We start from the raw sequence: 15,961 nt of genomic DNA, 5'->3' as shown, positions 1-15,961 counted from the left end.
TCCCTATCCCACCCCTCTAGGTGGTCACAAAGCACCTAGCTGATCTCCCTGTGCTATGCGGCTGCTTCCCACTAGCTATCTATTTTACGTTTGGTAGTGTATATATGTCCATGCCACTCTCTCACTTTGTCACAGCTTACCCTTCCCCCTCCCCATATCCTCAAGTCCATTCTCTAGTAGGTCTGTGTCTTTATTCCCAGCTTGCCCCTAGGTTCTTCGTGACCTTTTTTTTTTTTCCTTAGATTCCATATATATGTGTTAGCATACGGTATTTATTTTTCTCTTTCTGACTTACTTCACTCTGTATGACAGACTGTAGGTCCATCCGGCAGGCGGATTCTTAACCACTGCGCCACCAGGGAAGTCCCTACATTGTTTTCTACTTTTGCTCTTTATTGTTTACTACGACTGTCTCCTTTTCTTTACTCTCTCTCTTTTTTTGTTGTTTCCTTTTTAAAATAAATTATATTCTTAAAATTCTCTTTTGTCAACCCTGGTCTCATCTCTGTGGATGGAAGTTAGTTCCGATGTTCTTTTGCAAGGGTCAGGTCTCAGGGAGTCGCCAAAGAACACAGTGTAGACAAAGATTTTCCCCCTCCCCCCGAAGGGACCTGGCTGGGGAGCCCATCAGGGAGTCTAGGTTGCTCTGGGCATAGCAAGTAGCACATAGGGAGTGCTTGCCTGCCCCTGTCATAGGAGCCACCAACCTGTCCTTGTGTTCAGCATTAATGCTCACTCCTGCTTCCTTTCCTTGTGCTTCTTTGCTCCGTTCTGGCAAGTCCTCAGTAGCGGAAGCCTGGGGTGGGGCAGGGACATCCTATTCTGGACTCACAAGCATAACCCCAATGGGTCTGCATTTGCCTCCCAGTCCTGTCTCTTTTTGAATAGCTAGTGTCCACTGTCCTGGGTGCAAACAGCCATGTGGCCAGGCTCTTGTTAGCTGCTGGGACTAAGTGCATTACTCCTTGTATGGCTCTGCCAGCCTCTCTTCTTGCCTGTAAGAACGCCTCTTTCACCACTCACTCCTTACATGATTTCCAGCTGCTGTCCCTTGCTGCTCTAATTATTTAGCGTCTCCTTTAACACACAGTGCTCTGGGCCTGAGGAGTGCCCAGGACTGCCAGCCTCTGTTCCGTGTCCTCTGAGCATGATAATTGTTGAATAAACAAACGAATGAGAAGCCCTTGCTTTGGTTTCCCCAGCTGAAGAGGATTTTTGCTTTGTGAGCTCTAGCATGCCCACGGTTCATTAAAGTAGTGTTTGTCTAAAGTTCCTTGCTGGTTTCCAGTGTCTCCCCATTCGTTTGTGCAGTGGATTGAGGAGGAACCTGAGTGTAGGATCTCAGCCTGCCCCCACCCCCCTTCATTCTGATTCATCTTCTCAGTGTATGCAGTCTTGCTTTCCTGTGGCTGGATTCTGTTGTTCATCACACTGCTGTCTCACTGAGGTTGGTCCCCTGCCCTGGGATGAGCATGACCTATCGGTCTGCAGGGTAGACAGTGTGGAGTAGCAGGTAACTCTGAGGTCTCACCAGAGACACTGGAAAAGTAGTCACCTGTTCTAATGGACTCCCTTGGGAAAGAAACATGTCTGCTTGACTCAGAGGTCCCTCTTGGCTTTGCACTTTGTCAGTTTTCAGTGGCTTTATGTTTTTGAAGGAATGAATTTTTCTTATATGCTGTAATAAAATCCAAAGCATATTTAGTTTATAATCCAGATTGTTTTCTCAACAGCTTTTCTCAAGCTGGGAGTGGTGTTTTGTCTCCCTCTGCTTATGTGTTCCAGCACAGCACACTCACAATTCAAGTGTTTGGTGGTTCTCCCTGTTAAGACAGACACTTAAGGGACTAGGGCAGTCAGTTTCTCTGCTCCATATGGCTTTGTCGGGTGATTTGATTGACACGATTTCAGAGTGGATGTGAGCTCTGTGCTGAGCTTCTTGTACAGCACAGAGTCGGTGTAAGGCACTGGAAACTGCTCTCCTCCTCCTCTGATTGGTGCTTAGCCAGGGGCAGGAGTAATCTTCCAATTCTGGCTTTTTAAGGAAGGCGTATAGGAGCCAAATTCCTTAGCTGAGAGTGTTAGGAATGGGAGGTTCCTTAAATAGCAGATGATCAGAGCCACGAAAGGTCAGGCACCAGGGCAGCAAGTGGCCTGGGTCATTTATATAGTGCTCTCAAGCTCAGGGCTTCTCAGGGGAGGTTCAGTCTCCTGTAACCACTCAGGTTCTAGGAATCATTGTCTTTGTGCCTGAATTAAACTCTTACTGTATTGTAAGCAATTATAAGTGTAATTGCTTTTTTACTTTTTGTAGGATATGGATCTTGGAGCTCTGGGACAAACAGAGGCAAGTATTTTACCCATGATCATTCTCCTCTCCCTTGGGATTGAACTGGTTGAGTCTTTCTGCCACTGCCCAGCTTAGCCAAGGTTTCGGGGTGGGGGTTGCCTTTGGGGGTCCCGGGTGCCCTGGAGCTGGCTACTCCTTCCCAGGAGGCCTCATTAGTATGAACTAGGGCCCACCCAGCCTTAGGTGGCTAAGATCCAGTCTTGTCTCTGTGACCGAAGGTGTCCTCGTCTCTGTGTTTGTCTGTCTCTCCTCGCCCCCTCCATCTTGTCTGTCTTTCTGTCTCCCTCATTGCAGGCTACGAGAACTATGGTTATGGCTATGGCTATGGCCAGGATAACACCACCAACTATGGGTATGGTATGGCCACTTCAAACTCTTGGGAAATGCCTAGCTCTGACACAAATGCAAACCCTAGTGCCATGGGTAGTGCCAGTGCTGATTCCGTTTTGTCCAGAATTAACCAACGCTTAGATATGGTGCCGCATTTGGAGACAGACATGATACAAGGAGGCGTGTACGGCTCAGGTGGAGAAAGGTGAGTGGACACCTGCCTAGGGGCTGAGGCTCTGCAGGGTCACCTCCTGCCTATTGCCGCCTGGCGTCTCCCTCTTCTGAACTGCCTCTTACGTCTGCTTTCTCCTTCTTTGCTCTGCTGTTGGGGCTTCCCAGAGATTGCTTGGGGTCCAGTGCACTTCCCTTCTTTGGCCTGTGTCCCCTCCTCCCTCCACCCTCCCCCATTGCCTGATGGTGAGCCTCTCTTCCAGCTTTTAGAGGGAGGAACAAGCCCAGACTGGGCTGGCTTCACTGTACCCTCTGAGTGGCTCTTCTCAGGAGCATTGTTAAATGGCTCTTCCCTCTGGAGACAGCCATTTGACATTCTTCTGATACTTTACATCCTGCGTTCTGTCAGGGCAGGACAGATTGGGTTGGGTGTGAAGGGTGGGATGAACCCTTGGGGCTGACCACTGTGAGCTGGGCATCCCACATAGGGGACAAGGAAGATGTGGGCATGTCCTGGCCACCCTTCAGTGCCTTATAAACATGTACCTGTTGAGCCTCAGAAGTGCCCGTGAGGAACTGTTGACATCCTCACTTTGCAAATGGGGAAAGTGAAGCGCAGGCGGGTCACACCTCTTGCCCACAGGCACCCAGGAGTAAATAGTGGAGCTGGGCCTCCCACTCAGATCTGCCCTACCCCACAGCATCATGCTGTGGGCATTTGTCATTGTCTGAACTGGTGCTGGCCTAGAAGTTCTTGTGCCCTAGTGAGAGGTTTCAGTGAGGAGGGCACATGTATTTCTGGCACAGGATGGAGTGGAGTGGCCTAATGGCTCCAGCTGACAAATGGGAGAGAGCAGAGAGTAAGGAGGGGCCTGGCCAGGCACTGATGGGGCCAAGTGAGGCCCCAGGACCACTAGGGGGCGGAGGGTACCAAGGGGACTTTTGCTTGCACGGGCTTTGTAGCAAGCAAAAAGTGTTGGGGGATGCCCAGCACATCCCCTGCCTGACAGTCATAGTGCTTGGAGCTGAGGCTGTGAAATTGCAGGCAGAGGGAGGGCGGGGGGCCGTGGAGTTGGGCTGACATTGCTGCTGGTGCCAGCTGCCTATGTACCTTCTATGTACCTGGAGCTGGAGAGCAGGGTTGAGGGATGGAGTGGCAATTGGGAAGCACTGACCTCTTCTTTCATGCTGCTGGTGCTTCCTGACTACCCAGCTTTGGCAAAGAGACATGTGGGGTCTGGGCCTGTGGGTTGCAGCCATGGTTAGAACGGCCCTCTCTGGTGCCCTGTCTTGCGCAGGCAGAATGTTTGGCCTGTCTTCCCAGTTGCTATGTAGGATGTGATTCCCTGTCCTGGGCTCCAGGGTTGATATGAGCTCATAAGAACTCTTTTTCTTGTCCCTGGGCAAGGTCACATTGTCTTTCCTGGCAGCATTCCTTGTTTCATCTTCCTTTTCGTTTCGAGGGGTGCTGGGCTTTGAAGGGTTTGGCAGTCTCTCATGGGTGTCATTAGCCCCAGTGGACAAACACTGATGTGCTGAACTGCCCATGTACTGCAGGATGCTGGGGTGCTTGGCTCTGCCCCTCGAGGAGCAACCTTGGATGTTGTGACTGCCGCAGACACATGCACGTTTCTTGTGGGCTGTGGGCTGTCTCTTCTCCTAACTGACATCTACTTTACCCTAATAGTCAGTCCTTCTTAGGGTCCTCAAGCTGGTGTGGCCCACATGCAAGCTTGGGGACATCAGCTGAGAGGCCCTTCTGGCTTCTAGAAGTCTGCTCCTGAGAGGCCTTTTAAATTGGCATTTCCGAACATTGATCCTCTGATGGGGATCAATGGGGTAGGTGCTGGAGTGGGTTTTCTGTCCCCATGACAGGGAGGTTTGGTGGCAGGCAGGAGCAGAAGGGTGATAGGACCCAAGGCCCTCCCTGATGCTTGCCACCTGCCTCTGCAGATATGATTCGTACGAGGCCTGTGACTCGAGAGCCGTCCTGAGTGAGCGTGATCTGTTCCGGTCGGGCTATGACTACGGCGAGCTTGACCCTGAGATGGAAGTGGCCTACGAGGGCCAGTATGATGCCTACCGCGACCAGTTCCGCATGCGTGGTGGCGACACCTTTGGCCCACGGGCTCAGGGCTGGGCCCGGGACTCCCGGAGTGGCCGGCCGATGGCCTCAGGCTATGGGCGCGTGTGGGAAGACCCCATGGGGGCCCGGGGCCAGTGCATGCCTGGTGCCTCCCGGCTGCCCTCCCTCTTCTCCCAGAACATCATCCCTGAGTACGGCATGTTCCAGGGCATGCGTGGCGGGGGCACCTTCCCGGGTGGCTCCCGCTTTGGCTTTGGGTTTGGCAATGGCATGAAACAGATGAGGCGGACCTGGAAGACCTGGACCACAGCTGACTTTCGGGTGAGTGGAGGAGGCCTTCCTGTTTTGTGACTGAGCAGAGCGAGGAGCCTGGAGCCATCCACCCTGACCCTGCTCCCTCTTTCTGACCCAGACCAAGAAAAAGAAGAGAAAGCAATGTGGCAGTCCCGACGAGCCTGACAGCAAAGCCACCCGGACGGACTGCTCCGATAACAGTGATTCAGACAATGGTGAGCCCAGGCACTGGCACGACCCTTGCCCTCTGCCTCTTGGGGCTCCTGGGCTGAGCTTGCTTCCTCTTACCTTTCAGACGAGGGCACCGAGGGGGAAGCTGCAGAGGGCACTGAAGGCGCTGAGGCTGTGGAGAAGGACTTCAGAGCAGTAAGTGGCCCCAGCCCTGCACTCTGTCTGTCTGTAGGTGAGGCCTGTGAACAGTGGGCTGCCTGAGTCATACCTGCATGCACACATGACTAGTACAAGGAGGTGGAGGTCTGGTAGAGAGCACAAGCTGCTGGCAGGCTGCCTAACCAGAGGTTGGATTTCCTTATCAGAAAAATGGCAGAGTGAGCCCTCTGTGCAAGGGCTGTTGGGAGGTTGTGAGGCTCCTGGCTCAGTGCCTGCCCTGGAACAGGGCCTAGTCATTTACAGCTGTTATGAACAGCTATACATGCTTTAACATTGAATTTTTGAAATTGTGTCTTAGGAAGGAGAAGACGAAGAGGGAAAAGAGGACGGGAAGGAAGAAGGCAAAGAGGATGCAGAGAAGGGTGAGTCTTCTGAGTGGCCTGGGCGCTGGGGTGGCTCTTCCAGGTGCTCGTGGTGGGAGGGGTCCTGCCAAGGGCAGGGTTTTGGCAGAAATGTGTCCAGCTTGGATCCTCCCTTGTGTGGCTGGGTATGTGCTGGTAGGGAGTAACCTCCCTCTTCACCCCCTTCCCACTCTGCCGCTAATCTTCCCAGACCGAGGCTATGGGTGGCGATGGCCCCTGCCTAGTACACTGGTTTTGCCTTCAGGTGGGGGCAGCAAGCAAAAGTGTGGGGGAACCCCAGGCACACCCCCTGCCCTCAGGCCCTTAGTAACATGCAGTTCTGAGTCCTTAATGGCTGGTGTCCAAGCCGGGACCCTTGGTGCAGTTTTTACGGCTCTGGTTTGCGTGTCTTTTCCCTTAGCGCCTCCACAGCCCCTGTTGGGAGTCCCTGTCCCCCTATTCAAGTGATGAGCGCCAGCAGGTACCTAACCATAAATCCAGCCTCAGCCTAGTGTGAGGTGGGCAGGGCCATGCAAGCTTTGGGGCCTTTACCTTTGGAGGCTGCTCTTAGGCCCCAACTGAGGCCTTCCTGCATCCTGCCACCTGGACCCTCTGAACTTGTGCCAGTGTCCCCGCTGAGACAGCCTCTCTTTACCTTCCAGCCTCCCTGTGGCCCACTCTGCAGAGTATAGATGTCCTGGAGAGTGGTGGGGTCAGCACGTGTCCTCCCCTCTTCAGGGCCTAGGCCAAAATCACTCCCCACCCATTCCAGGGTACCCAGCCCTGCTCACAGCCAGAGGCCTTGCTCGACAGCTGCTTTCAGAATGGACCCTCTGGAGTAGATGGTGGATGATCCAGCCAGAGGCCACAAACTGGTAACTGTGCCCCTCTGTTCCCACAGGGTCCCTGAGCACCCAGGATGAGAGTGGTCAGACCAAGCGCAAGTTGCAGGCAGGCAAAAAGAGCCAGGACAAGCAGAAAAAGCGGCAGCGAGACCGCATGGTGGAAAGGTAACCAGCTTCCCTCCACCCCTTTGCCTCTGCCTCGCTCTGGGCAGCCAGGAGAGCAGGGCCATAGCTCTGCTGCCTCACCGCCCTCTGGCCTCCCTTGGGAGCTGCCACCTGCTCGGCCGTGCATGGACCCTGCTTTCCGCCAGGCCCAGCTCCCAAGGCCTGATTCGTCCCTTGCCCCTCTGCGGCCGCCTGGCGACCGCTAGCGACTTTGGCCTGAGATCTGACACTGCTCACCACCGTTGCCCAGAAGCTCCAGCACTAGGTCACTCGGCGCACGAGCCCCAAGGTGCACTGGGGGCCTGATGCCCCTGCGGGAGGGGGCCAACTCATCAGAGACTCAAGGTCCAAGGCGCCTGTGCCACCCCAGCTAGCTGCCAAGAGGCCGTCACTGCGCTCAGGAGAGATGGCAGCACCTGTGGGCTGTGGCAGCCTCGGGCCTGCCCTCTGCCCTGCCCGCCGGCCCTGTCAGGCCGGGCCTGTCTGCGGCTGAGCCCTTCACGCCCCTTGGTCGGGTCTGTCTGCCCTCAGGGCTCCCGCACTGGCGCTTGCCTCCTCCTCCTCCGCCTCAGACTCTTGCTCTTGCTGGACCTTCCTCAGCCTCGCCGGCGCCTGGCCCCTGGGCTCTCCAGACAAAGCTGACCCCGTGGCCCAGATAAGGACGTCCGGCAGAGGTAGGGACCTGCCCCAAGGCCTCGGTGGCGGCTGGCCTCCTCCGCCCCTTGCCACGGCGGCCTGCTTCGGCCCAGGCCCCAGACCCCGGGCTTCTGCTGTGGACACGAGGCCCAGACAGAGCACCTCGCCCAGGTGACTCCAGGCTGCCCTCTGGCAGGCCAGGCGGGCGCCCTCCTTCCAGCTCAGACTGGTCTCTTCTCAGAAGAGGAAGATGAGGCAGCAGGTGCCCAGGCCTGCTTGCCTCCCATCCCTCCCGACACCACCCCCAAGCATTCTGAGCAAAGGATGGGCTGGGCCTTGCAGTCCCTCAGACCCCAGAAGGAAGATGCAGCACCTTTTCGGGCCCTGCCTCGGGACTGCGTACTCCACTCTGCACCTCAGGGCCACCTGGCTCACGCCAGGGCATCCTTCCTTCCGGTCCCCAGCTGGGCCAAGTACACAAGCTCCTGCCCAGCCTTGGTAGAGATGCCCTCCGGCAACCTTCCAGCGACTCCTTGCCTGTTGCAGCAGCTGCTGCCTCAGGCTTCAGCCTCCTGCCTACGGGAAGGAAGAGCTCCTCCCCTGTCCCCTACGTTGCAGTAACTGCAGCCTGCAGACGTTCTGTCCCTCTCCACTCCCCCAACCCCACTGGTCCTAGCCTGTTCCCCTGCTGGGACCGTACTTCACAGGCCCATGAGCAAGGCCTGTTTCAGGGCTCGCAGCTGGGTTGGGTGAGGCAGCAGCACTGTTCCCTGGGACCCTCTTGGTCTCAGTCCCTCATTTCCCTCCTGTGGCAGGATCCAGTTTGTGTGTTCTCTCTGCAAATACCGGACCTTTTACGAGGATGAGATGGCCAGCCACCTGGACAGCAAGTTTCACAAGGAACACTTTAAGTACGTAGGCACCAAGCTTCCGAAGCAGACAGCTGACTTTCTGCAGGTGAGCCTTGGAGTGGTACAGCTGCTTTTACCCTCAGGACATAGAGCAGCCCACACAAACCTTAATATCTCCTTGGGATCTCTGGCAGGACTACGTTGCAAACAAGACCAAGAAGACAGAGGAGCTCCGAAAAACCGTGGAGGACCTTGATGGTCTGATCCAGCAGATCTACAGAGACCAAGATCTGACCCAAGGTGAGGAGGTTCCATCCCAGTCCTATCAGGCAGGACCTCAGCCTTCCCTCCTCTGGTTCTCAGAGTGGGGTCACAACACCCCTCTGTTCCCCCAGGGAGGGTCACTGAGAACAGCCTCAGGCCCACATGGAAGTGGCAGGGTGAGGTGAGGAGCTGGTCTGCTGTTTTCCCCCAACTCCTGGGTCTTTCTTAGGTGCCTGGGACCAGTGGCAACTCCCCTCCTTCTCCCCTCTACAGAAATTGCCATGGAGCATTTTGTGAAGAAGGTAGAGGCAGCCCACTGTGCAGCCTGTGACCTCTTCATTCCCATGCAGTTTGGGATCATTCAGAAGCACCTCAAGACCATGGATCACAACCGGAACCGCAGGGTGAGTGGCCACCAGTGCCCTCCCACCAGCCTGTGGGTTGAGTGAGTGAGACCACTGGGGAGGTCCTGGGGTTATAACCCCTGCTTGCCCATGAGAAACTGCAGGGACTGCAGGGCGCAGGAAGATGTAGACATTTCCAGCCCAGTGCAGTCAGCGAAGCTACCGAGAGAGGGGTGGGAAATGGAGACTCTGCCTGGCAGGTGGTGGCATCAGAGCTAGACCTTAAGAAGTAAGGTCTGTGGGATATGGGGACCTCCATGTGCATATGGGTCAATGGCCACATTAGGTTCAGAAACCAAACAGGGAGAAGTGTATGGTGCAAGTGTTGTTGGAGGAGGGATTGGACACAAGGTTCACAAGGGCTGGGCTGAGGGGCCTGATCTTGCTCCTATAGGCAGCAAAGCTTTTAAGTGGGGGACGAGTAGGATTAGAGTTGGTGTTGGACGAGAGACTTCGGGCACCTGTTGTGGGAGGGAGGTTGGGGATAAGGAAGGGCTGCTGCAGTATCAAGCCAGAGGTATGCCTCCACCTTGGAGATGAAGAGACAGGCAGGATAGAAGAGGTGTTTAAGGAAGTGAACAGGAGGTTGGCATGAGGGAGTGACCAGAAGTCTGGGATGTCGCAGATTTCTGCCTTAACTGGTGGACAGTGGTGCTGCTATGATGGGGAGGGTGGTATATGGTACAGGGAAAGGAGCGAGTTTGGCAGGAAATTGAAAAAATTCTGTCTTGCATTCCAGTGTATTCCCAGTGCCTAGCACAGAAGCCAGAGTAGGTGGGTTTTTTTTTTTTTTTCGTTGAATGGGTGACATCCTAGGTTAGAGGTGTCTGTAAGAGATCAAGTGAGGGTGGTGGGGCTTTGCAGTAGGGAAAGAGCTGAGAGGCTCAGGACCCGGTCTGGGCTAGAAAGAGAGTCTTGGCTGCCATCACCCTGGAGGAGGCTGATGGGATTTATGAGCAGATAATAGCAGCAAAGGGGTGTAAGAAATAGCATTTCTCAACCTTTTTCCATGCCCATCAGATTCATCTCTGGTCTTTCTCAGTGCAATGATTCTCAACAGTGGGATGGGCTTAGAGATCTGGCTTGGGTGGTTGAGGAGATTTGGGATTGGCATATGCAATTGAGAGATCTGGAAAGATAAGGGAAATGTCCATTGGCTTTGGCAACAGAGAAGCTGTAGGGATCTTGCCAAGGTGAGATTCTTGGGTTGGGAGCTGATAAAAGGGGTATACCAAAAGAGAACAGAGAGCAGGTTGTAGAGGGTGGACAGTGCATGGTATTAAAACTTGGAAAATCTGGGTGAAATGAATGATAGCTAGCAAAAAATAAACTCAAAACTGATTCTAAAGCAAGTTGAAAAAAAAAGAACAGCTGTAACAACCAGCAGCTGTAGAGGGGATTGGAAGGGTGATAAAAGTTACTTTGAAGACACCAGAAGTAATTAGTTTATAGAGATAGTTTCAATATAAACACTATATTTTTAAAAATTCCAGACTTAGAAGTGAAGAAAAAGCTTCTAATTATTATTATTATTATTATTTTGGTGACAGCTTTATTGATATACAATTCACATACCATACGGTTCATCCATGTAAGGTGTACAAGTCAGTAGTTTTTAATAATATTCACAGTTGTGCAGCTATCAGCACAGACAATTACAGAACCTTTTCATCACCTCAAAAAGAAACCCATACCCTTTAGCTATCACTCTCCAACCCCCATGCTCCCCCAGCCTTAGGCGACCACTGATCTACTATCTGTCTCCATGTATTTGCTTATTCTGAACATTTCATAAAAATGCAGTCACATAGTATGTGGTCTTCTGTGATCAGCTTCTTCAATTCAGCGTGTATTCAATGTTCATCTATATTGTAGTATGTATCAGAATTTCATTCCTTTGTATGGCCTAAAAATATTCTCTTGTATGGACACATACCTCATTTGGTTTATTCATTCTTTAGAATTTGGATTGTTTCTACCTCTGGGCTATTATGGATAATTCTGTTATGATGCAAGTTTTTGTGTGGACATGTATTATCATTTCTTTTAGACAGGAGTGGAATATCTGGGTCAAATAGTAACATTTTAACTTCTTGAGGAACTGCCAGATTGTTTTCCAAAGTGGCTGTACTTATATCCCCATCAGCAATATATGAGAGTTCTGATTTATTCATATCTCACCAACACTAGTTATTATCTGACTTTTTGATTCCAGCCATTCTATGATTCCAGCCATTCTAGTGGGCGTGCAGTGGTATCTGTTGTATTTTTCATTCGTACTTCCCTGATAACTGACTAATGATGTTGAGCATCTTTTCAGCGGCTTGTTGGCCATCTGTCTACATTCTTAGAGGTGAAGAAATGTCTGTTCAGATACTTTATTTTTTAATTTTGTGGTCTTTTTGAGTTAAGGGTTCTTTATATATTCTAGATACAAGTACCTTATCAGGCATATGATTTGCAAATATTTTCTCACATTCTGTGGGTTGTTTTTTTTCACCTTCTTGATGCATCTTTGCAGCACAAAAGTTTAATTTTGATGAAATTCAGTTTATCTATTTTTTTTTCTTTTGTTCCTGTGCTTGGGGTATCATATCTAAGAATCCATTGTCAAATAAAAGGTCACAAAGATTTACCCCTATCTTTTCTTTTTTTTAAAAAAATAAATTTATTTATTTAGTTATTTTTGGCTGCGTTGGGTCTTCATTGCTGCTCACGGGCTTTCTTTAGTTGCAGCGAGCGGGGGCTACTCTTCGTTGCGGTGCACAGGCTTCTCATTGCGGTGGCTTCTCTTGTTGCGGAGCACAGGCTCTAGGTGCACAGGCTTCAGTAGTTGTGGCACGCGGGCTCAGTAGTTGTGGCTCGTGGGCTCTAGAGCACAGGCTCAGTAGTGGCGCACGGGCTTAGTTGCTCCGTGGCATGTGGGATCGTCCCAGACCAGGGCTCAAACCTGTGTCCCCTGCATTGGCAGGCAGATTCTTAACCTGCGCCACCAGGGGAGCTCCCCTATGTTTTCTTATGATAAGAATTTTACAGTTTCAGCTCCTATAATTTGGATCTTTAATGCATTTTAGTTAATTTTTGTATATGGTATAAGGTAAGGTTCAACTTCATTCTATTCCATGTGATTTTCCAGTTGTCCCAGCACCATTTGTAGACGAAACTATTTTTTCCCTGTGACTGTTTTTTCCCATTTTGACTATGTCACCCTTGTCAAAAGTCAGTTGACCATAGCTACATGGATTTATTTCTGGACTCTTTATTCTTTTGTTCTCTATATTTATTCTTATGCCATTACCACACTGTAGCTTCATAGTAAGATTTAGAATCAGAAAGTGTGACTCCTCCAACTTTTGTTCCTTTTTTATCAAGATTGTTCCTTGAGCTTCCAAGAATTTTAGGACCAGCATGTCAGTTTCTACAAAGAAGCCAACTGGTATTCTGATAGGACTATATTCAATTTCTATATCAATTTGAAGAGTATTCAGCAGTATTAAGTCTTCCAATCTATAAATATGGGGTGTCTTTGCATTTATTTAGATCTTCTTTAATTTCTTTCAACAGTGCTTTATAGTTTCCAGTGTATAAGTTTTGCACTTTTGGGGTTCTTAATTTATTCCTAAGTATTTTATTCTTTTGATACTATTATAAATGGAATTGTGTTCTTTAATTCCATTTCTGGGTTGTTCTTTGTGTATCAAAATACAATTGATTTTTGTATGTTGATATTTTAATTTATCCCGTAACCTCACTGAAGTTGTTTATTAATTCTAATAGTTTTTTTAGTGGATTCCTTAGCATTTTCTATATATAAGATCAGTCATCTGCAAATAGAGATAGTTTAACTACTTCCTTTCCAATCTGGATGCTGTTTAATTTTTTTTTTCTTCTTTAATTGCCCTGGCTAGAACATCCAACACAATTTTGAAGAGAAGTATCTTCTTGTTCCTGATCTTGGTAGGGGAGGAAGCATAGGTCTTTGACCATTAAGTATGATGTTAGCTGTGGATTTTTCATAGGTGCCCTTTATCTGGTTGCTGAATTCCCTTCTATTCGTATCTTGTTGAGTGTTTTTATTCTGGAAGGGTATTGGATTTTGTCAAATGCTTTTTCTGCATTTATTGAGATGCTCATGTGGTTTTTGTGTTTTATTCTATTGGTATGGTATATTACATTGACTTGGGTTGTTAAGCCACGCTTGGTGTTCCTGGGAAAAATCCTACTTGGTCATGGTGTATAATTTTTTTATATGTTGTTGGATTGGCTTTGCTGATGTTTTGTTGAGAATTTTTGCATCTGTATTCATAAGAGATAATTCATCTTTGTTTTTTTGTGATGTCTTTGGTTTTGGTATCAAAGTAATACTGGCCTCAAAAAATGAGTTGGGAAGTTTTCCCTCCTGTTGTTTGGAAGTATGTGAAGAATTGGTATTAAATTGGTAGAATTTGCCCCTGAAGCCATCTGGACCTGGGCTTTTCTTTGTGGGTAGCTGCTGTTTTTTTCATTGCTAATTCTATTTCTTTACTTGTTATTGGTCTATTTAGATTTTCTATTTCTTCTTTCTTTGGCTGCGCCACGCATCTTTCAGGACCTTACTTCCCGGGCCAGGGATTGAACCTGGGCTCCGGCAGTGAAGGTGCTGAGTGGTCCTAACCACTGGAACACCAGGGAATTCCCTCTATTTCTTCTTGAGTCAGTTTCAGTAGTTTGTGTCTTTCTAAAAATATGTCTGTTTCATCTATTATCCAATTTATTAGCATACTTTATTTCTAGTGTTCCATTATAATCCTTTTTATTTCTGTAATGTCAGTAGTTCCTTTCTTTCATTTCTGACTGCTGTAATTTGAGTCTTGTTTTTTTCTTGGTCAGTCTTGTTAAGGTTTGTTAATTTTGTTGATCTTTAAAAAGAACAAACTTATGGCTTCATTGATTTTTTTTCCTCTTATTTTTCTGTTCTCTGCTTTGTTAATTTCTACTCTAATCTTCTGCTTGCTTAGGGTTTTTTCTATTTTAATGTAGGCATTTATAGCTATAATTTTTTCTCTGAGTACTGCTTTCACTGTATCCCGTAACTTTTGGCATGTCACATCCTCATTTTCACTCATCTCAAGTTATTTTCTAATTTCCCTCTGATTTCTTTTTCTTAGACCCACTAAGTTATTCAGCAGTGTGTCATTTAATTTTCACATATTTCTGAATTTCCCAAATTCTTTTCTGTTACTGATTTCTAATTTTATTCAATGTGGTCAGAGAATACACATTCTATTATTTCAGTCCTTTTAATTTACTGAAGTTTGTTCTATGGCCTAGTGTATGGCCTGTGCTGTGCCTTGTGCATTTGAGAAGAATGGATTTTCTGCTCTTGCTGTGTAGAGTGTTCTATAGATACCTGTTACGCTTGTTTGGTTTTACAGTGTTGTTCAAGCCTTTTATTTCCTTGTTGATCTTCTGCCAAGTTGTTCTATGCATTATTGACAGTGGGATATTGATGTCTCCAGCTATTGTTTTGTTGTTTTTTTTAAAATTTATTTATTTTTGGCTGTGTTGGGTCTTCGTTTCTGTGCGAGGGCTTTCTCCAGCTGCGGCAAGCGGGGGCCACTCCTCATCACGGTGCGCAGGCCTCTCACTATTGTGGCCTCTCTTGTTGCGGAGCACAGGCTCCAGACGCGCAGGCTCAGTAATTGTGGCTCATGGGCCCAGTTGCTCCGCGGCATGTGGGATCTTCCTAGACCAGGGCTCGAACCCCTGTCCCCTGCATTGGCAGGCGGATTCTCAACCACTGCGCCACCAGGGAAGCCCCTATATTGGCCTTCTTATTGCTCATTACTGGTTCTCTTCATTTGAATTCTTCCTGTGGATTGAAGTTACCATCTATAGTCATTTCCTTATTAGCCCAATACAGTTTTACTCCCGCAGCCTTCTTTGTGCCATTATTGGCAAATACATTACATTTCTCTGTTACAGGCCAAACAATACAATTATTTATATATATTTAGAACTATATATATTTTTAATATTTAAATATATGTATAGTTTTATACAACTCCTTTTTAAACCAGTTGAGAAGACAGGAAAACATATTGCATTTGTAGTGTTTTTTGTAATTACGTAATTACCTTTTTTGTTCTTTCATGTGGATTTGCATTATTGTCTGGGATCACTTCCTTTCTGCTTGAAGAACCTCCTTTGGTATTTCTTATAAGGTCTGCTAGTATGTGGTATATGGTTGTTGTAGCAAAAATCTGAAAACATTGTAAGTGTGCCTCAGTTGGGAGACATTCTGGTGTGTCCATCTGTGCACCTAAAGGGAGGAGGATAATGTATTGGCGAGTGAGAATAGTATCCTAATTGTGCATCTTTTTTTTTTTTTCTGTTCATAAAACTTTTATTCCGCTTAACATGAACTTATTAATACACGTGTTCTTAACAATTATGCTTGAATTGTTCATGAAAATCTCTTAAGACATTAAACAAAGCCATCATCTCAAGTTAGTTCCATGTTAACTATTTTTACAGCACGTGCATGTTAGTCAAGCATCAAAAAAAAAACTAAGAAAAAATTAAATATATGGGTTTTTTGTTTTACTGCTGTGCTTGATATACATGAAGTAATGGATATCAAGCAATTCTTTTTTATTTTTATTTATTTATTTTTGGCTGTGTTGGGTCTTCGTTGCTGCATGCGGGCTTTCTCTGGTTGCGGCTACTCTTTGTTGCAGTGTGCAGGCTTCTCATTGCGGTGGCTTCTCTGTTGCAGAGCACAGGCTCTAGGCATGCGGGCTTCAGTAGTTGTGGCTCACGGGCTCTAGAGCGCAGGCTCAGTAGTTGGGGTGC

The 15,961-nt window shown here is 48.5% G+C and overlaps 1 protein-coding gene across 3 annotated transcripts in view; it reads left to right on the top strand.

Moving 5' to 3' along the window:
- The window catches only part of AKAP8L (A-kinase anchoring protein 8 like), a 28,975-nt gene that overhangs the window by 10,030 nt on the left and 2,984 nt on the right, over nucleotides 1-15,961 (top strand). Inside the window, exons 3-13 of one of the 3 annotated variants that reach the window (XM_057541823.1) lie at nucleotides 2,315-2,347; nucleotides 2,645-2,702; nucleotides 2,805-2,885; nucleotides 4,805-5,258; nucleotides 5,350-5,446; nucleotides 5,527-5,597; nucleotides 5,920-5,983; nucleotides 6,864-6,972; nucleotides 8,424-8,565; nucleotides 8,654-8,759; nucleotides 8,997-9,127. In XM_057541823.1, the coding sequence (XP_057397806.1) occupies nucleotides 2,315-2,347; nucleotides 2,645-2,702; nucleotides 2,805-2,885; nucleotides 4,805-5,258; nucleotides 5,350-5,446; nucleotides 5,527-5,597; nucleotides 5,920-5,983; nucleotides 6,864-6,972; nucleotides 8,424-8,565; nucleotides 8,654-8,759; nucleotides 8,997-9,127 (1,346 nt within the window). Of the gene's footprint in view, nucleotides 1-2,314; nucleotides 2,348-2,644; nucleotides 2,886-4,804; nucleotides 5,259-5,349; nucleotides 5,447-5,526; nucleotides 5,598-5,919; nucleotides 5,984-6,863; nucleotides 6,973-8,423; nucleotides 8,566-8,653; nucleotides 8,760-8,996; nucleotides 9,128-15,961 lie in introns of all 3 variants that reach the window. The other 2 variants (XR_009007317.1, XM_057541822.1) reach the window with 2 other exon arrangements.

Source organism: Balaenoptera acutorostrata, chromosome 2 (genome assembly GCF_949987535.1).
Source record: "Balaenoptera acutorostrata chromosome 2, mBalAcu1.1, whole genome shotgun sequence".
Lineage (NCBI taxonomy): Eukaryota > Metazoa > Chordata > Mammalia > Artiodactyla > Balaenopteridae > Balaenoptera > Balaenoptera acutorostrata.
The sequence above is the reverse complement of the archived record's forward strand: the minus strand, read 5'-3'. Positions and strand labels throughout refer to the sequence as shown.